The sequence below is a fragment of the Phyllopteryx taeniolatus genome, chromosome 6, assembly GCF_024500385.1.
Source record: "Phyllopteryx taeniolatus isolate TA_2022b chromosome 6, UOR_Ptae_1.2, whole genome shotgun sequence".
Taxonomy (NCBI): domain Eukaryota; kingdom Metazoa; phylum Chordata; class Actinopteri; order Syngnathiformes; family Syngnathidae; genus Phyllopteryx; species Phyllopteryx taeniolatus.
The window spans coordinates 18,505,579-18,532,322 of record NC_084507.1 but is presented as its reverse complement, the minus strand read 5'-3'; the positions used below and the strand labels follow the sequence as shown (position 1 = coordinate 18,532,322).

Sequence of the window (26,744 nt, the reverse complement as noted above, 5' to 3'; positions counted from 1 at the left end):
AATGAAAGAGCAAAGCAGATTGCTTTTTGGTCGACACACGCGCACAAAAGAAAATCATGTTTAGTTCTACACTTGTAGTGTGCATATTTCACCACCAGGGGGTTCAAAGGATGCTCAGGAACATTTGCACCAAACTTTTCATCAGAATGACCCATGACTGTAATACAACTGTGGTGGGAAGTAACCAAGTACAGAGACTTCATTACTGTACCTAAGTAGATTTTTCATGTATCTGTACTTTACTTGAGTATTTGTTTTTCTGACTTCTTTTTTAATTTCACTCCCTATATTTCACAACATGTCTGTACTTTCTACTCTTTGTCAAAATGGGATTGTTATTTTGTTTTCAACATAAAAAACATTTAACTAAAGAGAGGTAAACCGCAGTTGAGATGTATATTGATTAAGATCTTGGGATCTTACAAAGCAGAAGAAAAAAAAATTATATTCCCCACAAAATTATTTCTTGTAAAATGTTGTCAGCTCCAGGAATGATTTGTGGCGAATGCGATGTGTAGCGTTAAACAATTCTGAAAACCCACATACAAAGGTAAGGTGTGTTCTCCTCGTTCGATAATTCAGAAAATCTGTTGTTTTTCCATTGTGCCAAGTTATCCAACCAGGTACAGTTTTTAAAATTGATAGTGAAAATTCATTTTTACATTTCTTCAGGAATTGAAACAATACTTCTACCATTACCAGTCTTTATTTATTTATTCTTTTTACACAAGTACTGTATCTGTACTTCAACTGAAGTACATAGCGTGAGTACTTTTGCCATTGCTAGTAAAACAGTAGTGCAAATTTTCAATATGTGCTGTAAACTGAAAATTGATTGTATATAATTGGTGGGGAACCTATGGCCCGTGGGCCATCTACAGTTCAGGCTACAAGAGCATTTGATGCCATTGTAAAAAACAAATAAAAGATTCCCCATCCCTATTATTTAGTAACCTATACAGTATAAGACATTCACTGGACATTTCATTAGACACACCTTTAAGCTACCCATTCATACATCCATTTTGTATAGCACTTGTCTTCTCACCTTGCTGCGCTGTAATATCCAATACCCCATTTTTGTTTTGATAAAGGTTTTCGTGTATTATCTTCACAAAGGATAGACATTATTTTGGATACAGCTCTTATATTGGACATTACTAGATTGTGTACAGTAGGTAGCCCTAATGTTATACGTCCTATACTGAATGTAAATTACTTTTGCTCACTTCAAGGCAAGACTGACAAGACAAGCGTGTACAAATGGGTACTTCGATGTTACATTCATGACTATACAATTAGAGTTTCATTTGCTGGAGATAAAAACTTGCTCTGTCCTTGTGATTAGCCCTCCAACTCAGACACGAAGAATACTCTTAAAATTAAGAGTTTCACAGCGCTGGAATGATTCACATTGTGTGATTGCAACGATTGAATAATAACGCGTGTTGCAGATAGAGAAGAAGTGAATTAATGCTTTTTATGCAGGTTTTATTCAATTGTTGCTGCATACTAAAGAGCATTGCATGTGTATGCACGGAAATGTGTGGAATGGTTTTACATGTTCATGTTGTGTAATCATTTGGACAGTAATTTTATAATACTTTGTTTTCAAATACATCTACAGTAAAGCCTTTCTTGTACAGAAATAAAACGTGATAACCAAACATTTTTATGAACTGCCTCAAGTTCACACATATACGGCAAATATTTGCTATGTTGCTCCTAAATTATGTACTCTTATTATAATTTTTAAGAATCGTAATACTAATGATCTGTATTCAAGTGGCACAAAGACTGTACTGTACTAGAACGGCTCCAACTACCGGAGACAAATTCCTTGTGTGTTTTTTGGACATACTTGGCAAATAAAGATGATTCTGATTCTGAAAATGGTAGAACTCCTGCAGCTCATTCAGTGTCGCTGTAGGCCTCTTGGGAGCCTCACTGACCACTTTTCTTCTCTTCTTGTTATTATTTTGGAAGGATGTCCAGTTCTTGTTAATGTCATTATTGTGCCATATTTTGTCCACTTGATGATGACTTTCTTCCCTGCCACTCGTATGTGATCAAGGACAACACAGTCACTGATGCACTTCCGTCGCTTTATTACCATGAGCGATAACAGAATGCATTCATTCTGCTATCGGCCACAACTCATGCCCAGTCACTCCACATGCAGAATAATTAACTCGAGCCAACGTTTAAGATGAAATCTCCCTGTGCTCTTTTATCGTTGCTGACGTCACAACCACCAAACACCAGACGCCGCCATGAACGGCCCACACTCAGAGTTACAGATATTACAATATAGAATGTTTTAAGCGGCATGGTGGACGACTGCTTGGAGCATCAGCCTCACAGTTCTGAAGACCGGGGTTCAATCCCCGGCCCCGCCTGTGTGGAGTTTGCATGTTCTCCCCGTGCCTGCGTGGGTTTTCTTCGGGCACTCCGGTTTCCTCCATCCATCCATCCATTTTCTGAGCCGCTTCTCCTCACTAGGGTCACGGGCGTGCTGGAGCCTATCCCAGCTATCATCAGGCAGGAGGCGGGGTACACCCTGAACTGGTTGCCAGCCAATCGCAGGGCACAAACAAACAAACAACCATTCGCACTCACAGTCACACCTACAGGCAATTAAGAGTCTCCAATTAACGCATGTTTTTGGGATGTGGGAGGAAACCGGAGTGCCCGGAGAAAACCCACGCAGGTACGGGGAGAACATGCAAACTCCACACAGGCGGGGCCGGGGATTGAACTGTGAGGCTGACGGTCTAACCAGTCGTCCACCGTGCCGCCCCAGTTTCCTCCCACATCCCAAAAACATGCATTAATTGGAGACTCTAATATGCCCGTAGGTGTGACTGTGAGTGCGAATGGTTGTTTGTTTGTATGTGCCCTGCGATTGGCTGGCAACCAGTTCAGGGTGTACCCCGCCTCCTGCCCGATGTTAGCTGGGATAGGCTCCAGCACACCCGCGACCCTTGTGAGGAGAAGCGGCTCAGAAAATGGATGGATGGATGGATGAATGTTTTAATAGCCACGCGAAAAGATTTCCCAAAAATGACAGTCTGTTAAAATGATGAGTCTAGTTGTAATGGCCAATTCAACCTGAGCAAAAATCGCACGATAAATTTTGAAAATTGGATGATGTTTTCAGAACAAATTTAGTTTTTTTGTCAGAAATTTTTTTTTTGGGGGGGGGAACATTTTTGTGTGATATTATCACCCTGTAGAAAATCTGGTCAAAACGTGTCTTCAAATTAGAGTAAAACAGTATAACTGGATTATTTCTCAGCATACAGTACCTCCTCGAACCTTTGTTTCGTTTTGCTACTCAGGGAACCCCTTCTCCGATTGGCTGACAAGTGTCAGTTCAGATATCCACCAATAAACTCGTACGGATCGAAATTCCAAGGTGTTCTACGTCAAAATGACCATGACCTTTCAAACGGCGTCACTTGCCCTAAAACTTCGGCTGACTGTAAATAGAGCAACATTATTTGTCAGAGGAGCAGTGTGGGAAGAATAGTTAATGTACTTTAGTAAGCAATAGATTTTGTTTGAGATTTTGTTTTGTTTTGGAGGATTTTAGAGAACTTTGAAGTCCTCATTCCATTTTTTTTTGAAAAAATTTAAAAAGAAATTTCCACTAAGATGCTGGCCTCTTGTTATGATGCTAGTTTTAACAAATATGCCAAAGTAATTTATTTGTTATTTTTTATTGTATAACTCCCCTTTAAGGGCTATATAAATGAACTTTACTATAGGGTGTGCACACTTGTGCAATGACTTTATCTCAATTGGTAATTTTATTTTACCTCCCTGAGATTTTTCTTTTTCTTTCAATTGAGTTGTACAGGTTATTACAGGTCACATTAATGGTGGAAAAAGTTTTGAAACTATTTATCTTGGTCTTTTTTTTTTTTTTAAATAACAAAAATCTAGCGTTTGAACAATGGTGTGTAAAGCAAAGCAAATTTATTTATATAGCGCATTTCATACACATGGTAACTCAAAGTGCTTTACATGATTAAAAGCATTTAAAAACAAAGGAAAAATAGCTTATAAACATTTAAAACAAAGAGAAAAAAATAAAATAAAATAAAAATATCATTTAAAAGTGGAAATGCTCTCGAAAGCATGGGAAAAAAGAAGAGTTTTTAACCTGGACTTAAAACAAGCACACTTGGGGCTGATGTCACTTCTGTTGGCAACTTATTCCATTTGTGTGCAGCATAATAGCTAAATGCTGCTTCACCATGTTTGCTTTGGACTCTGTGCCCCACTATTTGACCCGAGTCTGTCGATCTCAGAGCCCTACTGAGTTTATATGCCATTAGCATTTCATTCATGTATTCAGGACCTAAACCGTTTAGTGATTTATAGACGAGTAGCAGAACTTTATACTCTATTCTAAAGCTGACTGGAAGCCGGTGTAAAGACTTTAGAATTGAAGTAATATGCTCTGGCCTCTTTGTTCTGGTCAGAACCCGAGCTGCAGCATTTTGAATGAGCTTGAGCTGTTTAATGCTCTTTTTGGGGAGTCCAGTCAGAAGACCATTACAGTCGTCAAGTCTACTTGAGATAAATGCATGGATGAGCTTCTCCTGGTCTGCTTGACACATGCAAGCCTTCACCCTGTATATGTTCTTCAGAAGGTAAAAGGCAGTTTTAGTGATTGATTTGATATGACTGTTGAAAGTCAGGTCGGAATCAGAATCAGAACACCAAGGTTTTGGACTTGGTCTTTGGTTTTTAAAGAGAGTGACTCCAGGTATTTACTAACAGGAATCCTCTTTTTTTTAATTGCCAAAAATAATTATCTCAGTTTTGTTGTGGTTTAATTGAAGAACATTCTGTTTTAGACAGTGACACAACACCTTAATTGAACTGTAGTCATCGGAAGACACCGCTGGATATAACTGTCTGTCATCTGCATAGCTATGATAGTCAAAATTAAAGTTCTGAAGAATTTGACCCAAGGGTAGCATATACAGGTTGAACAGGAGGGGCCCAAGAACTGACCCTTGAGGGACCCCATAGGTCATTGCCATTTGATGAGATTGAACACTTCCAATGGTTACAAAATAACTCCTTTTCTCCAGGCAGTACCTGAACCATTTAAGGACTGTTCCATTTAGTCCTACCCACGTTTCCAACCTGTTCAGCAGTATATTATGATCTACCATATCAAAAGCCACACTGAGGTCCAACAAGACCAGAATTGGCACCTTTCCCGAGTCAGTATTTAACCTGATATCATTTAGCACTTTGATAAGAACAGATTCTGTACTGTGATGAGTTCGGAACCCTGATTGAAATTTGTCAAACAGTCCATTTAAGTTCAAGAAATTGCTGAGTTGGTTAAAAATAACTTTCTCAACAATCTTGGCTATGAAAGGGAGATTTGAGATGGGTCTATAGCTTGCTAACATGGAAGCGTCCAGCGTTCTATTTTTTTTTTTTTTTTAGCAGAGCCTTAATGGTAGCCACTTTAAGAGCTTTAGGAAACCGGACTGGTGAGTAATTGATTATTTGCTGCAAATCAGCTCGCACAGACTTCGCAATATCTGAAAAAGTCAGATGGTATTGAGTCAAGACAGCTTGTTGATGGTTTCAGCTACTGAACTGTTTTCTCTACAGTTTTTTGGTCAACTGTATCAAATTCTGACATAGTAATAGAGTTTTTCCTGGGTGGCTTCAGATCTAGTATAACTTTATCATTTTGCTGATTTGTGGTAATATTTAACCTGATGGATTGTATTCTGCGATTGGCTGGCAACCAGTTCAGGGTGTACCAAGCCTCCTGCCCGATGACAACTGGGATAGGCTCCACCACGCCCGCGACCCTAGTGAGGAGAAGCGGCTCAGAAAATGGATGGATGGATGGATTGTATTTTGTCACTAAAATAACAAGCAAATTCATTGCATTTATCTGCTGTTTGGAGTTCTGGAGCTATCTGATTCTGGGGGTGAGCTTGTCAACCACAGCAAACAGAGTGCGAGTATTGTTGAAGTTCTTACTGATGATTTCTGAAAAGTGTTGCTGTCTAGCCCTGACTAACTCTTGGTTAAAATTACAAAGACTTTGTCTGTAGAGGTCATAGTCCATTTTGAGTTTAGTTTTTCTCCACTTACGTTCTGCTTTCCTACACTTTGATTTATAGGTCTTAACCATCATTGTTCTCCTCCACGGTGTTCTAGGTCGCCTCAAGATTGTCTTAGTATTAATAGGAGCGACAGCATTCATGACATTTGAGATTTTACAGGTGAAATTATCCAAAAGTTCATCAACTGTCTCAGCATTCACAGTTTGTGGCACAGCAACGGTCTCCATAAACTTAGTGCCGGTACTCTCATTTATGTACCTTTTCTTAATAGACATAGAGGTTGTCTGAACTTTTGGAAGAATCTGCAATTCAAAGAATACACAAAAATGGTCAGAAATAGCCATATCCTTCATGTCAATTGATAGAATTTCAACATCCTTAGAGATGACCAGGTCTAAGATGTGACCTTGAGTGTGGGTTGGACTCTTAATATGTTGAGAGAGGTCAAATGTGTCTAGTACAGCAGAGTTTTTTTAAAAATATTTTATTTATTTTTAATCCACAACACCTAAAAGTGTTTAAATGACATAACATTGTGTGGCTCGTAGTCTAAAGTGTAATTATTCCACTTATCATAAATACGTTTTTTTTCTTTACTGGAGTGGGGAAGCAATTTGTGAACAAATGAGGGATTATTGTAAAGTGGGAAAAAGCACTGCGTCGGTGGGGAAGAGTCCGCCGACTAGTATAGCTGCTGCTACCCGGAAACATTAGGAGGGCCGGAAAGGACCGATGTTTGGGGAGCACACGTCACTCACTTTTTTTTTTCTTTACCCCAAAATAATTGGCGCCCACCACCATTCCAACATTTTCCTCCGGCTAATAGTGTCACTATCCCTTCCTTGCTCGACGAGTGGTATGCGGAAGGACGACGGCGTTCTCCGTCGGTGATTGTTTTCCGTGCGGAGGGAGACAGACAGACAGGCGGCCGGACTCGCTTTCGCCTTTTGGCTCGGCGGCGTTGGTGAAAATGGCCCCGGCTAACCACTGGAAAACAGCACGCAGCAATGGAGGCGAGCGCTAGCTGCTAGCTCGTATCTAATAGCTAGCTCGGCTCGAAGAAGAAGAAGAAGGCGTGACAGGCCGCATCGGTCTTCTACGCTCTCAAGGCCCAGGTAAAAATATTTTAAATTCAAATTATCTATTCCGGGTGGACGAAAGCTACCGTTAGCATCCTAAAGTGAAGCCTGCTAGTGCTTTATATTGTGGTTTGGACGATTGCTAACGTTAGCATGGTGCAGTCACCCCCCCCCCGCCCCCCCTCTCCCAGACGGAGATGGAGCAGCTACACTACATTGGGCCAGTTTAAATGATCTTGCCGGAGTGAATTATGAGCCTGGAAGTGTTGACTACCATTAAAGGCGCCTTCCTCAAAGTCCCCCGTTGTTTGCTCTTTTTAACCCGCTTCCAATGTTTACAGTGTGCAGCGAGGGCGATGCTAATGTGTGCGCTACTTTTTCGTCGTTTTTTTTCCTTTGCAGGATTGATACTTTTCACGAAAATGAGAGTCGGCCCTAAGTGCTATATAATAACGCCCTTGTTCATCAGTCGGGGAATCGTGCTCTGCAAAAAGACCTTGGGATCGATTGGCGGAAACGGTAAGAACTGAAGAGGTGAGCAAAAAACACAACGTATAAAGTGAGCAATTGGACGGGAGCCAGATTGCTTTTTTTCACGTGTTTACAAATGCAAACACAGAAAGGAACACACTGGAACAACTTTGCATTGATTTGACGTTGACTTGAATTCTCCATTTTTAAAAATCTTAATTGAAGAAAACCAGACGCAGTAATTTGTTTACATTTCTCTTAACATATAAATATACTTTATTTATACATGGGGGAAATTGTCAAATCTGTAATATTCACACATATACACTAGTATTAGTAGTATAGAAACAACCAAGAAGGTTAAACTAATAGAGAGTAAAGAGTAGCACTGAGGAGGACTGTAAAATAAATTTAAATCTAATCGAAACAAGAAAAACAGATTAAGATGTTGCACATTCATTAGTGTGTGGTATGTAATATAGTCTAATTTTGATACAGTAATATTTTTACAATTAGTCCAAAGTGGGATGTACACCTATCATTGACAGTGATCTAAAATAATAACTTGATGACGTAATGTGTTACTAAAGTCACATTTTACATATCTCAATACACAAAATATTGATTGTACATGTCGCTGGCATCGGGTGGAAAATTCTTGCATCTCCAAAGCCCGTTTCTTTTCAGATAAACAAAAAAAAAAAACCCGGCATGTTTGTTAACCCATTAACACTGCATCGTCAAAGAGAGCAAGCCATTTTCTACCCTTTAACTTGGTCAGTAATTTGTAAAAGTAACAGACCCACTAATAGTATGGATTTGTGAAAAAATATGAAGTCAACCCAATTTGGACATAGGAGGTTTCCGCCTGACAGTGACGATATGTAATATGTTTAACATTACGTCAGTGTCCGAAGGGCATATCCAGAGCTGCCACATGTTACGGAACGTCCGTATTTTGTTACGGAAATCACTGAACGTTGACACGTTACCGCCGTAACACTGATTGTTCCTGATATTGGGGAGAAAAAAAATCCAGCGTCTGACATTACCGGCGCATCCACATTGAACAGCTGCTTGGTGCACGCTATTTTAGTACGCCCCCCGGCTGCCAAGCTGCGGAGGCGAAGGTTCTCTTTGCGTCCGGAGTCAATGCATTGTAAGTCACTGATCATCGCCTCCATGGTAGCGAATAAAGTTACACTTCTTACCATGCTTATTACAAGTGTCAGGAAGGGAGGACAAGGAGTGGATAGGCAAAGACGGTGTCAAAGCCATGCTAATTACTAAGCTATCGTGTCATTGGTCGCAAAACATCGAAATAAGTGATTTGGTGGTGCAGTACACTTGTGATATGCTGTAGATCTGACTGGAACCGCGAGAGTAACCAACTTTCAACAAAATAACAGGCCAATTAATACGTGTTTAGAGATATAAATATAAAATAATACACGTCCACACGGGACGCCCCACCTGAAGTGGTAATTAATTATTACGTCACTGCATGCGTCACTTCAGAACATGGGCAGGTTAAAAGTACATTATTAATAGTAATAAATATTTGTAATATAAGGTAACCTTTATTAGTCCCACAATGGGGAAATTTGCATCGTTTCAACTGAAATTGTGGATATAGGAAATATAAATGTTATATAAATTGCATGTAAGAAGAAGTACATTGCACAAAATAGAAACTACAACTATTGTCCATACTTATGCCATCAAATTCAGTCTTATCAGCAATGTTATTTGTTTATTAGCAAAATAGTGTTGAGTTTTAAATTTGACGTTTGAGATCTGATTCATTTGCTATAATAGACTTGACTTTTTTATTACCGGGGTTGAAAACAGAATTGGCAAAATGTGAAATAATCCATAGACAAAGATATCTTTGATGATGGAACGTCAAAATCTCATAAACTGCTACTTTGATTCAGGCTGCGACTGTGTCCGCCATTAAAAGGTTGATGTAATAAAAACATTGAAATAACAAATATTGAAGCCATAATTTATTAACAATTTTGGTTATGACTATCGCATGTTCTTGACAAAGTTTTGAAAATATAGAAATTTAAACAAATTCTTTCTTTCTTTATTTTTTTTTGTCCTGTTCGTCGGCTGTTAGGTCAAGCAGAATGGAAAATCTGTATCCCTTTTATGCCGAAACAGTTTAGACAAATTTGGACAGATTGTTCCGGAAGTGAATTTTTATAGGTTTGCAGCTCTGCATATCCCACACACAGTGAAGAGTGTGGGATATGCACTACCCTAGCACTAAACAATTTTCCATTATGCAAATGTGTTTAGGACATAGTACTTGTAACCAAAATCAATGAAGTCTGTTAATATTTGGGCCCCAAATGAAAAATGGCTCAACCAACCAGGATTGGATGAAAATGATTTACTATTGTTTACAGGGCATTTTGACCTACATTTGTTTACTACTGAGCAATGCATCACTAAAGAAGTGTTTCATCATAAAAGGTAAACCTGGATGGAGTAATGGTACTGTCATCGAATTTTCATAATGACATAAGTCATATATTTGTCATTTGTGCACACAATCATTGTACAGTAATTACACTATAAAAGTGATGAAAGTTGGTATCAAGGTAATCCCCACTACTTTGCTGTTCCCACAGTAGTAAATCGATGTCTACTACTGTAGTCAGCTCCATTATGATCTAGAAAAGTAACAATGGTGCACAAAGAGCAACCATTATGAGTAGTATAGATTTTATATTTACGTTAATAATATACAATGGATATAAAAGTCTACATACCCCTGATCAAATGCCAGGTTTTTGTGATATAAAAAAAAAAAAAAACAAGATAAATCATGACTTTTTTTTTTACCAATAATTTGACCTACAACCTGTATAACTCAATTGAATAATAATAATAAAAAAATAATAATGGAAGTATAACTAAACTGGAATAATGTGGTTGTACAAGTGTGCACATCCTCTTATAACTGGGATGTGGCTGTGGTCAGACTTAACCAGTCCCATTCAAGTTAATGTTAAATGGGAGTCAGCGCATACCTGCCACCATTTAAAGTACCGTAATTTCTTGTGTCCCCCCCTAACCCCCCCAAAACATTGTCAAAAATTAATAGTGCACATTATACATGGGTATAGGGGAAAATGAAAATAACTTTCACATTTTATAAATGTAGAGGTGATGAAAAAGCTGTACATATTCATTCCAATGTCACCGCTACCTAGAGGTAATGAGAGAGGTGTACACTTTCATTCTAATATGTCGCCACCTAGAGGTTATGAAAAAGGTGTAGCCTATACTTTCATTCCAATATGACAGGGGTACGTATGACTGCATATACTGTATGTACAGTTGTGCTCATAAATTTGCATACCCTGGCATTATTTGTGAAATATTGTTTTTTTTTTAATATGACTGAACAACAACCATCATTCATTTATTTATGGTTATGTTTTGTTTAATGGTAATGCTTTTCTGAAATGCTTGACAGTTTAATTTGAATCCCATTAAAAGAAATTAAGTGTGTTTTGCCGAGCCCTTTAGGTTTTCTTTAAAGAATTGTACCCATCTTACAAATTCTGCCTGGGTAATCAAACATGAGCACAACTGTGTTTTTTCTCATTTACTCAATAAAAGTGAAGCTGTGAATTTCAAAATAAGAGCAAGTAAATAAAAAAGTATTACATGTTCAAATAAAGTGATTCACTTCAGAATAATTCTTTGATAAAATACTTTGTTTTGATCATATCTGTAGAAGCAAAATATGCATTGTAAAAAAAAATAGAAGGGTTTTCCAGAATTTTGAGGTCAACGTTGGGGGTGCGCATTATACACGAGAAATTACATTAAGTAATCATCCATTATTTGGAGGTTATTATTTTGGAATTAAAAAAGTTTCCAAACGCCCTGCGATTGGCTGGCAACCAGTTCAAGTTCAGGGTGTACCCCGCCTCCTGCCCGTTGATAGCTGGGATAGGCTCCAGCACGCCCGTGACCCTAGTGAGGAGAAGTGGCTCAGAAAATGGATGGACGAAAAGGTTTCCAAACCAGAGCGAATTCTGTAGGTTGTGGTCACTTAAGAAAAATTATGGCGAAGCATGTCAACACAACGTTATGTTCCACTATGTGTAACAAACATGACACAACATTATAAGTTGTAACAGGTCCTGTCTGGAGCCCCACAATTAACAGGCTAGTGTCTCTCTCAAAGAATCTCGACAAGTTGCACTGTTGCAGTTGGGCCACACATGCTTGAACCCGCACATAGATAACAATACACACTCTTTGTTCAATACGTTTTGCCTACAGTTATGTCTTTTGATGACTAAGATATTGCACTATTGTTTCAAATTCCATTAGTTGCAGCATAATTATTTATTGTTAAAGCAGAGCTGCAGTAAAATGTTTGATTGATACTTTATTTATTAGTTACTTGCTAATCAATAAAACTGCACTTTCCACTTCTTTTTTTATTATGATTAAAAAAAGGCTTAGTTTTCATTGAATCCAACGACCTATCATATTGATATTGAAATATCTAGCATGACTATCGAGAGAGGACTCCCCCACCCATATCGTTAAGTCTTAAAACCAAGGTTTAATGTTTTGGCCATAATTCCAAAAGGTCTGTTTGGCACAAACAACAACACTGCTCATCACCAAAAGAACACCATACCTACAGTGAATCATGGTAGTGGTAGAATCATCCTTTGGGGCTGTTTTTTTTTTTTTTCAGCTGGAATTCTGAAAAGACCAGTGTTAGCACCGAAGTTATAACATCTGAAATGTATTTAGGGTTCATCAGATTCATTTTAAATGGTGGTAGGTGTGAGGTGACTCCCATTTAACATGAGTTTGAATAGTTATTGCTGAATTGTAAACACAACCACGTCCCAGTTATGATGTCGTGTACACATGTGGAACCACGTTATTTCAGTTTTTTTTTTTAACTTACTCTCTCAAAGATTAATTTTATTATTATTGTTATTATTATTATTATTATTTTAATTGTGCAGATTATAATTTACATTAGTGAAAAAAGGTTTTCAAGTCTGGTCTGTCTTGGTGTCATTTTTTTCCTATCACAAAAAACTTGGCATTTGAACAGGGGTGTGTAGACTTTTTATATCCATCCGTTTTCTGAACCGTTTATCCTCAGTAGCGTAAGGGGTGTGCTGGCACCTATTGAAGCTGACTTCGTGCGAGAGGAACTGGTCGCCATCCAGTCGCAGGGCACAAATAGACAAACCACCAGTCATATACATATTCACAACTACGGACAATTTAGTCTTGAATTAGTCTACCATGCACGGTTCTGGAATGTGGGAGGAACCCGGAGTACCCGGAGAAAACCCACACAGGCACGGGGCGACTATGCAAACTCCAGACAGGTGAGGCCGGATTTGAACCCGGGTCCTCAGAACTGCGAGGGACTTGGGTACACCTACCGACCGCAACATTATGGCACTTGTACAGTCTAAACCAGTGTTTCCCAACCCTTAAGGAGCCAAGGCACCCATTTTACAGAAGGAACAAAAATCTCACTGCACACCAGCAAAAAAAAAAGTTCCAAACAGTATAGTATTACAGAAATAATTATCTTTTCTGTATTTACTGACTCGGTGTGTGAAATCTGGGCCTGTTTAATTGACCACAAAGCTGATAGACTCGCAGGAAGCCATGACTTATTCTCTTGTTTTTAGTAGCCTGTTTAATTGACCACAAAGCTGATATACTCTCAGGAAGCCATGACTTATTCTCTTGTTTTTAGTAGCAACAGGTGGATACACAGGTTTATTGCACCTTCTGTCATCTAGTGGAACAGCATTTAATTGCCCTGCCTGTAACTATATGTCGCTGGCAAAGATAGATGAGCAGAGATGTAATTCATCAATTTTCTGAGCCGCTTCTCCTCACTCGGGTCGCTGGCGTGCTGGAGCCTATCCCAGGTATCATCGGGCAAGAGGCAGGGTACACCCTGAACTGGTTGCCAGCCAATCGCAGGGCACATACAAACAAACATTCACATTCACACCTACAGACAATTTAGACAATTAACCTACCGTGCGTGTTTTTGGGATGTGGGAGGAAACCGGAGTGCCCGGAGAAAACCCGTGCCTGCGTGGGTTTTCTCCAGGCACTCCAATTTCCTCCCACATGCACACACATTCCTTCCACATGCAAATTCCACACACGCGGGGCCGGGGTTTGAACACCGGTCCTCAGAACTGTGAGGCAGATGCTCTAACCAGTCGTTCACCGTGCCGCCAGAGATGTAATTGATAATCATTTTCAGACAATTTAAGTGAACTTGGATAATTTCCCCCGGGACCCTTTTATAAACTCATGGCACACTAGTGTGCTGCAGCACCCCGGTTGGTAATCACTGGTCAAAACAGATCCAATAGATCCAGATCTGTAACATCAGTTGTTACAAAGATGATCGAGCTCAATTTTGAATGACGCAATCAGGGAGGAATTTAAGAATAATATAACGTTAAATAAATATACTTTGAATTCATTTTAGTGTCAGTTAAAATTAAGATTGATTATATGATTCTTAAGGCCTAATTTGTAAAATAGCACGTGTATAGGATCCCAATAGATTGTACAATTTGTCATTGAGATTGTTTCATGTATGTCCCTGGTAATTGCCATAATCCTTCAATAATGAAAGTGACACTATTGAACATTTATTTATCATCAGTGTTCATAAAACCACCTCAAGTGTTTGTGATAACTAATTTGATGTGGCTAAAGAAGTAAAAAAAAAAAAACTAAACAATGCCCAACACGGTGTATTAAACCTTTTCTAAATTGTGGCATAAATTGCAATGTTAATTCTTAGTCAACCTAAATCTACTGTACTTCCTCAAATAGTTGCATCCACTCTAGTAGATACAGGGCCCCCATTGATTGCCAGGTGGTTTGACTACTTCAATAAATTCATGTCATGCTACAAGTACTGTATTTTTACAACCATAGGGTGCACCGTATTAAAAGACGCAGTCTCAGTTACGGGGTTTATTTCTGTATTTAAGACATACATAAGGCGCACCATATTATTGGGCGCAGGCATGGTAAAACATATGCTATCTTAAATCATACGATAGCATGCATGCACGCGAAAACAATGTTTTTAAAAAGGCAGCGGGAGCAAAACTGAGTTCGGTTGTACTTTATTGAAGTATTTAACAATGTACTCACGTTATTTTTTGATCAATTCTTATCCACAAATCCATCAAAGTCCACATGTTCTGTATCCGAAATGAACAGCTGGGCAAGTTCTCAATCAAACACGCCAGGTTCGGGTCAGTCTCGTTGCCGTGCGGTTCCTCAGAAATGATGCCGGCTTTATACGACAGCTCGAACAACAGTGCAAGCAGACACGTTAGCCCAAGCATCCACAATCCATTCACAAATTGTGGCGTAACTCGCCCGGGGCTGCCTCCTAGTCTTAGTAAAGCTGTGTTCGCCATCTGTCATCCATCGCTCCACACCGCTTGCAACTTCACTTTGAACGCCCTGTTTACACCGATGTCCAGCGGTTGGAGTTCATTAATCCATTCCTCGAGTTGGTCTTCCAACTCGGGCCACCTCGCCTTGTTTCTGTGTTTTGTTTTTCTTTTTTTTTCGCGGAAACTCTGCTTTGTCTTCTTGACTTGGCGAAGCTCGTTTTCCTGCTTCCTCGAGTTGGTCTTCCAACTCGGGCCACTTCGCCTTGTTTCCGCGTTTTGTTTTTCTTTTTCTTCTGCGGAAACTCAGCTTCGACTTCTTTTCTTGGCGAAGCTCGTTTTCCTGCTTCCTCCACTTGCAAACCATGGATTCGTTGATCTTGAATTCTCTCGCGGATGCTCGATTGCCATGTTCCTCCGCGTAACTGATAGCTTGCAGTTTAAACTGTACTTCGTAAGCGTGTCTCTTCGTAGGTGCCGTTTTCGACTGCGGTCAAGTCAGCCTCCACTCTTAAAGTAGCAGTCAAGCCAGCCGCCCCTAATTTTTTTCATACTAGGCATTACGGTAATAGGTCGCCAACTCGCGGCGAAAGCCACCTTCAAAATAATAGCTTCCCAATAATACGGACCTCAGTGCTCTTCGGTTAAGGAATGAAACCAGCAAAGTTCATTTGAATCTTGATATACATTAAAGAAAATTAGTTTATTTGATATCTTAGGAAAAATAAATGGTAAATGGACTGCACTTATATAGCACTTTATCTACATTATCACAGTGCCCAAAGTGCTTTACAAAGCCTCACATTCACACACACATTCATAAACCAATGGGCGACTGCTGCCATGCGAGGCGCTGCCAGGCCCACTGGGAGCAAATTAGGGTTCAGTGTCTTGCCCAAGGATACTTTGACATGCGGACAGTCGTAGCAGGGATTCAAACCTGTTCTACCTACTGAGCCAAAGCCACCCCAACATAATCCCATTGGTATCGCAAGACAAGTCCAGATCTGTGTGACAGACTACCAAGAACTCCACTAAAAGAGGTTTGATGAAGATCTGATATTGTATTTCAAAATAAAAGTCTCTGAAAACTAATAAACAATTTTTTTTAATACATATCAAGATTCAAATTAACCTTGCTGGTTGCATTCCTTAACCGAAGAGCATTGACATCCGTATTATTGGTGAGCTTTTATTTTGAAGGTGGCTTTCGCCGTGAGTTGGCGACTTATTACCGTAATGCCTAGTATGAACAAAATTAGGGGCGGCTGGCTTGATTGCTACTTTACGAGTGGAGGCTGGCTTGACCGGCGCTATATACCTACTGGGGGCGTACGTTTAGCGTCCTCCTTCACGCGCACCCTTACCCCTTTAGGTCCGCATGCTGTCCTCAGCCACGTCCGCTTTTACTCTGTATAAGCAGCGTGTCGGCAGGAAATGCTCCCAGTCGGTCACGCGGAGCGCTCATCACACAACAACATTAATAGATTTTGGAACTTGGTGTCGAGTTTGCATGTTCTCCCCGTGCCTGCGTGGGTTTTCTCCGGGCACTCCGGTTTCCTCCCACCTCCCAAAAACATGCGTGGTAGGTTCATTGACAACTCTAAATTGTCTGTAGGTGTGAATGTGAGTGCGAATGGTTGTTTGTTTGTATGTGCCCTGCGATTGGCTGGCAACCAGTTCAGGGTGTACCCCGCCTCCTGCCCGATGATAGCTGGGATAGGCTCCAGCACGCCCGCGACCCTAGTGAGGAGAAGCGGCTCAGAAAATGGATGGATGGATGGAACTTGGTGCACACATAAGGCGCGCCACATTATAAGGCGCCCTGTCCATTTTGGAGAAAATTTACGACTTTTAAGTGCGCCTTATGGTCGTGAAAATACGGTAGTTGGCTCGAAAACTTTTCAACATTGAGCCCCCCAAAATTTTGGATTGGAAAAACACAAATATGACTTCCTTCTATGACATGTATTTTTCTTTAACTTTGTGTTTTTTTCAGCGTCAGGGTCTTCTTGGCTGAACACAGATGAGGAATCTCACTTAGATCAAGGAAAATGTCAATGCAGTAACTCACAAAGGAAACAAGAGGAAGTCTATTGAACTGCTACACTATAAGTTATTGGTCGCAATTTTGAAGTTAGATGCAACACTTTTTTTTTCATTTTTTTATTTTTATTTTTTTACGATTTTGAGCTTCCCAGCTACCCCACTGCTTTTGGAAATAAATTGTGAGCAGTGGATGATCGAGAGTACCAACAGCTGATTTTGTACTGTCCAGATAAGAAACTTTTAACTGACATTCAAGTGTGTCTGGACAAAACATTTTCACAAAAGCGTCTAGTTTTTTTTTTTTTTATTTCACCACTCTGTCTTGGGACTCTTGTTGCTGCTCCTAGCACTGGAGGTTTGGCCTTGTACCCCCCCATGTGCATTTGAGTGGGAAATGTTCCAATTTGGAAAATACAATTTGGACATTATAGAAATGTTAAGTGGGCACCAGGCCCACCAGTTTAAAGGCATTGGTTTAGACCGACAACTGCAGCATCAGCAGCAAGTGCAACTCCACCAGCACCAACTGCAGCAGCAGCAGCAGCAGCAAGCTGAGTCGTCTGGAGCTCTTCTGTCTGGACTTGGCTTGGGCCCCCTGCAGGGGTCAAGAGGTAACGCCTTTTCTGATTCTGCGTCAATTTTTGCCAAGATGAGTGCCCCTCCTCCCCCACCTTTACAACAGCAGCCTTCCTCATCTCAGAGCTCTCGTTCAAAGTCAAGCAAGATGAGCAGCAGCAGCTCAAGCCATTCTTCAGGCTATCCACAGTTCCTGCGCTCTTTCCACCCGTCTGAGGCAGCACTAGCGCAGGAGCAGTTACACCCAGGTGTAGGCCGCTTTGAGCACTTTGCCGGAGGAAGTAGCAGTAGTGTGAGTGCTGGGGGATTAGGAGGATTAGTAACATCCGCACCTCCACCCCCACCTCCTCTGCATCCCGGCCTGTCTGTCCCCCAAGCATCATCTGGCCCTTCCTCGTCCTCCCCTTCCCCTTCAACCTCTGTGGCCACCTCTAACAACCCTTCTAGCAGCAGTGCAGTCAGCTCATTGGGACACCAGTTGGTTGGGGCCCAGTCTGATGCACGGAGCCTTCACCAACAGTTTAGTTGCATGCTAGCTGCTAATCAGTATTTCCTTTCTGGGGTGCCTGCTAATGCTAGTTTAGAACAGTTTCTTGTTCAACAGGGTAGCCATAACCACCTAGGGATTGGTTTAAGTCAGACCGGTGGGGAGCCTAGTACTAGCCTTGCTCCACCCCCTGCGCTGCATTCCTCTCACTCACATAGCCACACCGCTTCTCAGTCACAGCAGGCTCCGCAGCAACCCCCCCAGCAGCAACAGCTTCCGCCTCACACCCTATCTCATCCTCACTCTCATTCTCATCCTCACCACCCGCTCCACCCTGGGTCACAGCCCTCGTCGCTGGGCGGCTTTGACTTTCAAGGCATCCCTGTCCTCTCATCAAATCAAATAGCTTCGCTGATGCAACAGGAAGCAGGTTTGCCACTTCCCTTGCCACTTCATTTATCCTTGTCTAAGGATGATGGTAAAGCGGAAAGCACAGGTGGTGGAACCGGTGGTGGTAGTAGCAGTAGCAGCAGCAGTAGTAGCAGTAGGAGGAAGAAAGCGATGGCTGGCTATTTGCCCCAGAGAAAATCTGAAAGCACTAATAATGGCCACAGCAGCCACACTAATCCTAGCACGAGTAGTAACAATGGATCACTTAGTCATAGTCAGCCCCCGGCTTTAATTGGAAGTGGGGTTGGTTTATCAAATATGGGTGGAGACCCGTCATCCCTGCTTGCCTCTTCATCTTCATCCTCATCAGTAGTTTCTTCTTCCTCCTCCTCTGCTCCCTCTTCCTCTGCTGCCTCAGTACTGGTTACTAATGAGTCTCACCTTACTAAATCTGATAACCTAAGCTCAGTTCAAGCTAACACCACAGAGTCTGATATAGAGTCAATTTATAGCTGTGGAGAGTGTGGCAAAAGCTTCCCTCACCTTTCAAGCCTTCGCAGGCATATGCGTATGCATGAGCCAACTGCTGTTGGCACTAGCAAATCTACCACTACTGGCCCAAATCCTGTGCACATTAAAAGTCAGTCAGACCCGACCCTCCCCCATTCGACCCAAGAAACACCCCAGCCCTTGTCCAATTGTTGCCCTAGCCCAGACAAAATATTTCATTGCCCAGATTGTGGTAAAGGCTTTAAGAAAAAAGGACACCTCCTGCAACATGGTGTCCTACACTCTTCAGCCCGCCCATATGGCTGCTCCACCTGCTCTAGGGCTTTTAATCGTAGAGAGTCACTGACACGGCATGAGAAGATACATGAGGAAAAGCCTTTCCGATGTCCTGCCTGTGGTCGTGCCTTCCGTGAGAGCACCTCTCTACTCAACCATGCTGCCTCAGGCACCTGCGGCAAGCCAGGTAGGGGACCCAAACAACGAGGCAGCAAGACAGGAAGTGATGGTGAGGACAGAATAGGGGGAGGGAGTGGAGGAGGTAATGGAGGAGGGGGAACTTATCCGAGCAATAGGGGGGTAATTTATGGGAAAACTGAGGAAAAGGATGGTGTAATCATTGTTGGGGAAGGAGAACAAAAATCAGGTTTAGGATGTGATCTGTTTCAGTCTGCAAGGGGAGGGAATTCAAATGACAGGGACAGAACAGATGGTAAATACCCCACTGACTACTCTCGGAATCGTTACACAGGCTACCATGAAGACCACCGTTCTCAAGGTAATCCGTCTCCATGCTACTCTGGTGCCTCCCCCTGTGGAAGTGGGATGGCCGGCCCAGCTCTGAGAAAGGCACCCCTGGCCCCAACACTGCATCCACACTCTCAGAGCCACAACCAGCACCATCATCCGCAACAACAGCCCCACCTGCCCCTCTCCTCTCTTCTTGATGACTCAGAGGATGATGTCACTAGTTCTGTCAATAATGCGATTTCTGCTATCACTGCAGCAACTGGAAATAGAGATGACAGGGGAGACATCATAGGAGGTCTACTTGGTGGTCTTGGTCTCGGCCCTCTGGGTTCACCATCAACATCTGGCATGGATAAGAATTTCCGAGGTGGTGGCAACCAGGAGGCGTTGAGCAACAATCCACAGAATACTGCTGCTAAGCCCAAACGTCCCCGCAAACCCAGAGCCAAGAAAGAACCAGCAGTCGATGGGCAGCCCCCTAAACGTAGGCAGTACACTCCGAGAATGGGAACCGGTGGGCTCCCACGCACTCACCTCTGCAGTGTCTGTGGTAAGGGTTTTGCACGTCGCGAGACTCTACGCAGGCATGACCGCATACATACCGGAGAAAAGCCTCATCACTGCACTGTTTGTGGAAAGTATTTTAGAGAGGCTTTCCACCTTAGCAAGCATCAAACAGTTCACTCTGGGGCAAAGAATTACAAATGCAGCATCTGTGGGAAGGAGTTTGGTTACTCCCAGAGCCTGAGGAGGCACAGCAAACTCCACCAGAAAGGGGAGATTGAAGAGGTGCCCACAACACCAGCTGCAGAGAATATAAACAGCTTTAATCAGAACCCTCAATGCAGTGTGACCCAAGACGGGAGCCAGAACCAAGTACCAAGCACCTCCTCCTATTACTCCTACCCTCAAGATGTCAAGCCTCAAGATACCCAGCCACATTCACTGCCTCCGCCTCGTCTTTACACCTGTGCTATATGCTGGAAGTCGTTCCGCCACCACTTCCATCTGACTGCTCATCACCAGACGGTTCATGAAGGTGGGGGTGAAAAGCATTTCTGCTGTGAGGTATGTGGGAAAGCGTTTGCTTACTCAAATAGCCTTACTCGACACAGGCAGTCCCAGCATGGAATCACCCGAGGTGAAACATCTAACCCTCAAGAAGGCAGCAGTGGGTCTGGAGACAACCGGGGAGGGACTGATGTGAACCAGTCGACGTCAGAAAGCGAGGCCGCCACCAATGCTCTACTGCAAATGGCCCCACCTACCGACAGCCATGGGGCTCCAAGTCTTAATGTTGTCACTCATGGCCACCAACAGGCACCACCGCAACCACCAGCTGGCTACTCTCCCCTCTTTTATGATGCTACAGCAGCCCAGTCTTCAGCCTCCAGTGCCCCATCTTACTCGCAGCCTCTGCCCCCCAATTCTACAATCATGCCCCCCCACCATCCGCACTCCCCGGCCGGGGTGAAAGGAGAGCACATATATCCAGCCGGATCCCGCAGCCGTACTCTACACACCACAGCCCCGTTCCAGCCCCTTACGGAACTGCCCTCCACCGAACATCACCATCTACATCATCATCACCATCACCCCCACCATCATCCTCATCATCAGTCAGGTGCCCAGCTCCAACAACACCTCGACTGCAGCAACCAGTTGCCGCATGATGAAATCAGACGACACAAGAAGAAAAAAAAAAAGTCAGATAGGAGAGAGTGGCGGGATAATAAGTATGAATCCCAAGACTTAGTCAGATTTGATGGGAGCCAAAAGAAGAGAAAGATAAGTTGTACTGTAAGAGGGCAGTTGAACAAAAAACAAGGCTCTCTTCGCTTGACCATTAGGCGGGGAGAAGGATCTGGTGGCGGTGGGTATAAACTTGTCAACACTGGGGGAGTGAAGGTTCAGATCCTGTCATCCTTAAAAGTTCCTGTGAAGCGTTTTGGCTGTCCTGTATGCCCCAATTCAGTGTTCTCCCGCAAAGCGGGGCTCCTAGTCCACCTGGCAGTTAGACACCCACGAAAAGCAAGAACCACTCGGGAGCGACTTCAGTGCAGTGTATGTGGGAAGCAATCTCAGAGGGCTATGGCAGCTTTTGTCCATCGGGCTTCTCATCGTGCCAGAGGGACCTTCTCCTGCCAGTGCTGCTCCACTCGTTTCTGGAATGGTACACTTCTCCAAAGACACAAGGGTTCCTGCCGCCGCATTGCTAAGGGAGCACAGGAAGGCGATGCCAAGAAACCGACGCTATTAAAGAGACCGGGAGAAAGACAGACCCGAGATGGTCAGGGCGACATGCCATACCATCCACTGGGATCATATAGATACTGAGCATCCTGGTACCTCATGTGACAACATGATGACAATAAAGGGACTTGGAAAAGGAATAGTCGTTTTTGGACTGATGACTTTAGGACTGAGTGTGGTAACAACTACTGAAAAGCATCCTATTAAATCACCTGAAATGCTTCCAGATTCTTTTGGAATGTCTTTCAAAAATGTGACTGTTTCCATAGGATCACTAACCCCTTAAGTGCATTGACACTATGCTTGGCAGAGACTGTGCAGTCACTAAGCAAGTATAGATAACGTTACCTGCACATGTATCTCCCCTGCCTATATTCTAACTAGCAACCCTGCTACACACCCTTTTGCTGTATGATAAACTGTCTCTCTGCTGTGTACTTTGTCTGGTTCATGTAGCAGCTCTGAGGAGTTTTTTTAATATGTAAAGTGCTTTTATTAGGAGTAGGGACGTTGGGATTAAGATATTTGTTAATTTGTCAGTGCATGTTTGTGTTCTAGTCCATTTATTTTTTGCTGAGGTGATATGTGATGGCTTATTCAAGTATATCCCAGAAGTTTGTAGTGTGAATTTGATTTAAGGGTTTCTCCTAGACGCCCGCCCTAGTGATTATAATCACATATCGATAAAAATGTTGATGGTAATTAGTATAAAGGGTCTCCTGCCAAGATGAAGGAACAAAAAGCCTTGCTTTTTATGTTTACTTCATTTATTTCAAAATTTTCTTAGCTTTTATACCAAGGGATAGAACACAAGTATAACAAGTTTGTCATGTTATTTGTATGCTCTTTTTAGCAGTGATTATTTCTACAGTGCTTCACATTGTGCTAAAGACAAGGACCTATTCTCCAAGCAAATGTACAATTCCATGTATTTATGTAACTGTCTTCATACCAATCTTAGACTGAACCTCAACCATTTAGTGTGTGCTGAGTTGCAATCATGATCTTGTCACCCTTTTTTTCTTCTAAAGAAATCAATTTCCTCACATATGAATTGTCCATGCCTGTTTTACACTTTTTTCTTCTAAAGAAAAAAATATATAGTTTTAGTAGATTTCTATCTCTTTATTTACCGAAAAGCCAGTAGTTGATTATATTTGAAATGAATAAACCTTGCGTGTAATAATTGCTTTACTGTTCTTGTTCAAAGCAATGCAGAAAACTATACAATTACAGTAACAAATCTACAACCCCAATTCCAATTAAATTGGGACGTTGTGTTAGACATAAATAAAAACAGAATACAATGATTTGCAAATCATGTTTGACCTATATTTAATTGAATACACTACAAAGACAAGATATTTAATGTTAAAACTGATAAACTTTGTTTTTAGCAAATAATCATTAACTTAGAATTTTATGGCTGCAACACGTTCCAAAAAAGATGGGACAGGGTCATGTTTACCACTGTGTTACAACACCTTTTCTTTTAACAACATTCAATAAACGTTTGGGAACTGAGGACACTAATTGTTGAAGCTTTGTAGGTGGAATTCTTTCCCATTCTTGCTTGATGTACAGCTTCAGCTGTTCAACAGTCCAGGGTCTCCGTTGTCGTATTTTGCGCTTCATAATGCGCCACACATTTTCAATGGGACACAGGTCTGAACTGCAGGCAGTCCAGTCTAGTACCCGCACTCTTTTACTACGAAGCCACGCTGTTGTAACACGTGCAGAATGTGGTTTGGCATTGTCTGGCTGAAATAAGCAGGGGCGTCCATGAAAAAGACGTTGCCTGGATGGCAGCAAATGTTTTTCCAAAACCTGTATGTACCTTTGCGCATTAATGGTGCCTTCACAGATGTGTAAGTTACCCATGCCATTGGCACTAACACAGCCCCATACCATCACAGATGCTGGCTTTTGAACATTGCGTCCATAACAGTCCAGGTGGTTCTTTTCCTCTTTAGCCCAGAGGACACGACATCCACAATTTCCAAAAACAATTTGAAATGTGGACTCGTCGGACCACAGAACACTTTTCCACTGTTCAACAGTCCATTTTAGATGAGCTCAGGCCCAGAGAAGCCGGTGGCGTTTCTGGGTGTTGGTGATAAATGGCTTTTGCTTTGCATAGTAGAGTTTCAAGTTGCACTTACGGATGTAGCACCGAACTGTATTTACTGACATTTGTTTTCTGAAGTGTTCCTGAGCCCATGTGGTGATAGCCTTCACATTGATGTCAGTTTTTGATGCAGTCACGGGCATTCGATGTTGGTTTTTGGCCTTGTCGCTTACATGCAGTGATTTCTCCAGATTCTCTGAACCCTTTGATGATATTATGGACCGTAGATGATGAAATCCCTAAATTCCTTGCAATTGTACGTTGAAGAACATTGTCCTTAAACTGTACGACTATTTTCTCACGCACTTGTTAACAAAGAGGTGAACTTCGCTCCATCTTTGCTTGTGAATGACTGAGCAATTTAGGGAATCTCCTTTTATACCCAATCATGGCACCCACCTGTTCCCAATTAGCCTGTTCACCTGTGGGATGTTCCAAACAGGTGTTTGATGAGCATTCCTCAACTTTCTCGGTCTTTTTTGCCACCTGTCCCAGCTTTTTTGGAACATGTTGCAGCCATAAAATTCTAAGTTAATGATTATTTGCTAAAAACAATCAAGTTTATCAGTTTGAACATTAACTATCTTGTCTTTGTAGTGTATTAAATTAAATATAGGTTGAACATGATTTGCAAATCATTGTATTCTGTTTTTCTCTGTTTAACACAATGTCCCAACTTCATTGGAATTGGAGTTGTACTTCCTGATGCCAGGTTTTATAAATAAACGTTCATTGTGATGGGTGTTTAATGCTCCTGGTAATCAGATGTATCACAGGGTACATTTTTGATAGTTTTACTCTAGATTTTGTTAATAACTGCAGTTGATGCAGAATAATGACAACGTGAAATAAATTTGGCCTAAATCCACTCACTGTCATTGTAGCGCCACTGGGTGTCAGTAAACCACACAGGACTACTGTTCCCATGCTCCAGTGTGGCTTTGCCATCCAAGTCACATGGACTTGCACTGTGATAGGGGATAATGCTGTATGGCTCTTGAGTTCTGCCTGCTGTTTTACCTCTTAAAATGGACCTGAGGAAGGACGTGAATATGCATTAGCATCTCTCAGGCGCTGTGACCAGTTGACCCATATCTAAAGCACAACTCAGATGATAGTGGTTTCTTTGACTCCACCAATTTTGTGAAGAGCTAAAAATGTAGACTATTTTCTAATTATACAAAATCTTAATCACTGAGTCACAACCACTTTGCTGTGGTAAATTAGTGTACTGTATGAGATCAGCAGGTGAGCTCCAGGAAATTATCCGATTTTCACTTAATTGGTCAGAAGAAGATTTAACCGTTTATGACAGTGACGTAAAGTGACAGGCAGAACAAAAAAATATTTCTTCCACTTGGCAATAACAATTGCATAACCTGCGTATCAACTTTTTAATTGTATTTTTGTTAGGTGGTGTGGTGTGACATTTGTGGAAAATATGTGGCTTGGCTAAATAAAGGTTAGAAAGCATTGATATAAACATTTACACTTAAAGTCATGTTGATAGAGGTTTAATTTGTAAATCTTGATTGCTGAGATTGACTTCTAAATCAAGCCTCACTTTGGTCAAATTTAAACAGCTGGCCTGAGACATAAGTGGACTACACAGCTGCTTGGAGGCCTCCCAATAGTGTGAGGATTGAAAAAAAAAAAGAAATAAATGAATGAGGTGACAGACAACAAAATCAAATGTACAAGTGTAACAATTAGTTCAAGCAGAGTCAAGATGCTGCGGTCGTGGAAGGGGGGCCAAAATAAAATCCTTTATGGCCACTATAAAGGCTTTGTCTGGCACTGGTCCAAATGATACAAAGTAGGGATAGATGTTTTTTTTCCCCAGGGCAGACACGATTTGACACGACACGATTTGACAGCTTTGATTTCAAATTCTAACAAAAAAGTGCAGAAAGCTAGCTTCCAGGCTCAGTATGCCTTGCAAAGTTAAATGAAACAAAAATATAGCTCCCTAAAGTTTTCCACAGTAAATAACGTTTTCCAAAATTTCAATAGAACTGAAATTTTAATCTTTGACTTATATTTCTCTTAAGTTCAAACAAAAGGTGTAGGAGGGGCTTCCTTGTGTTAGCAGCATCTCAAACTTAACTGAAAATTTAAATAAATTAATAGTTCCCTATAGTTTAAAGTTTGAAATTGATTTCTTATTGGCAGTCAGATAAAAAATAAAAATAGAGCAGATGGATCAAAATGCCGAATATCGGCGCCGACTATCGCCATGGCCGATGTATCTACCCCTAACCCCTAATCAAATTCTTCATGGCCCCATAAAGGTTTGGGCCAGATGATAAAGGCTAAACATCTAGACAAGGTGACGTTAAAAGGCTTTCAAATCGATATGGACATAATGGCATGAATGACTAATAAATCAAGCCTGAATGTAGGTATAATCGAGCCACTCCTGTTCACATCATGTTTAAATTATAGAAATAATAAGTCACGTGTGTGCTCACGCTTGTAAATGAT

At 41.6% G+C, this 26,744-nt stretch overlaps 1 protein-coding gene across 2 annotated transcripts; it reads left to right on the top strand.

Moving 5' to 3' along the window:
* Nucleotides 1–6,822: 6,822 nt before the first annotated feature.
* Nucleotides 6,823–23,318, top strand: si:dkeyp-69b9.6 (Krueppel homolog 1). Of its 2 annotated transcripts, none has more exons than XM_061775334.1 (4): nucleotides 6,823–7,228; nucleotides 7,595–7,711; nucleotides 17,120–17,780; nucleotides 19,881–23,318. In XM_061775334.1, the coding sequence occupies exons 3-4, from the start codon at nucleotides 17,564–17,566 to the stop codon at nucleotides 22,214–22,216; spliced, it is 2,553 nt and encodes an 850-aa protein (XP_061631318.1). In that variant the 5' UTR covers nucleotides 6,823–7,228; nucleotides 7,595–7,711; nucleotides 17,120–17,563; the 3' UTR covers nucleotides 22,217–23,318. The 2 variants fall into 2 exon arrangements, with proteins under 2 accessions (XP_061631318.1, XP_061631319.1); XM_061775335.1 differs by having other exon boundaries at nucleotides 7,595–7,726.
* Nucleotides 23,319–26,744: the final 3,426 nt, after the last annotated feature.

Excerpts from the sequence above, each read along its gene's own strand:
- si:dkeyp-69b9.6 (XM_061775334.1), top strand. The coding sequence starts at position 17,564 with ATGTTCCAATTTGGAAAATACAATTTGGACATTATAGAAATGTTAAGT. Across the intron at positions 17,781-19,880 it reads CCCCCTGCAGGGGTCAAGAG|GCTACCATGAAGACCACCGT; the intron begins GTAACGCCTTTT and ends ATCGTTACACAG.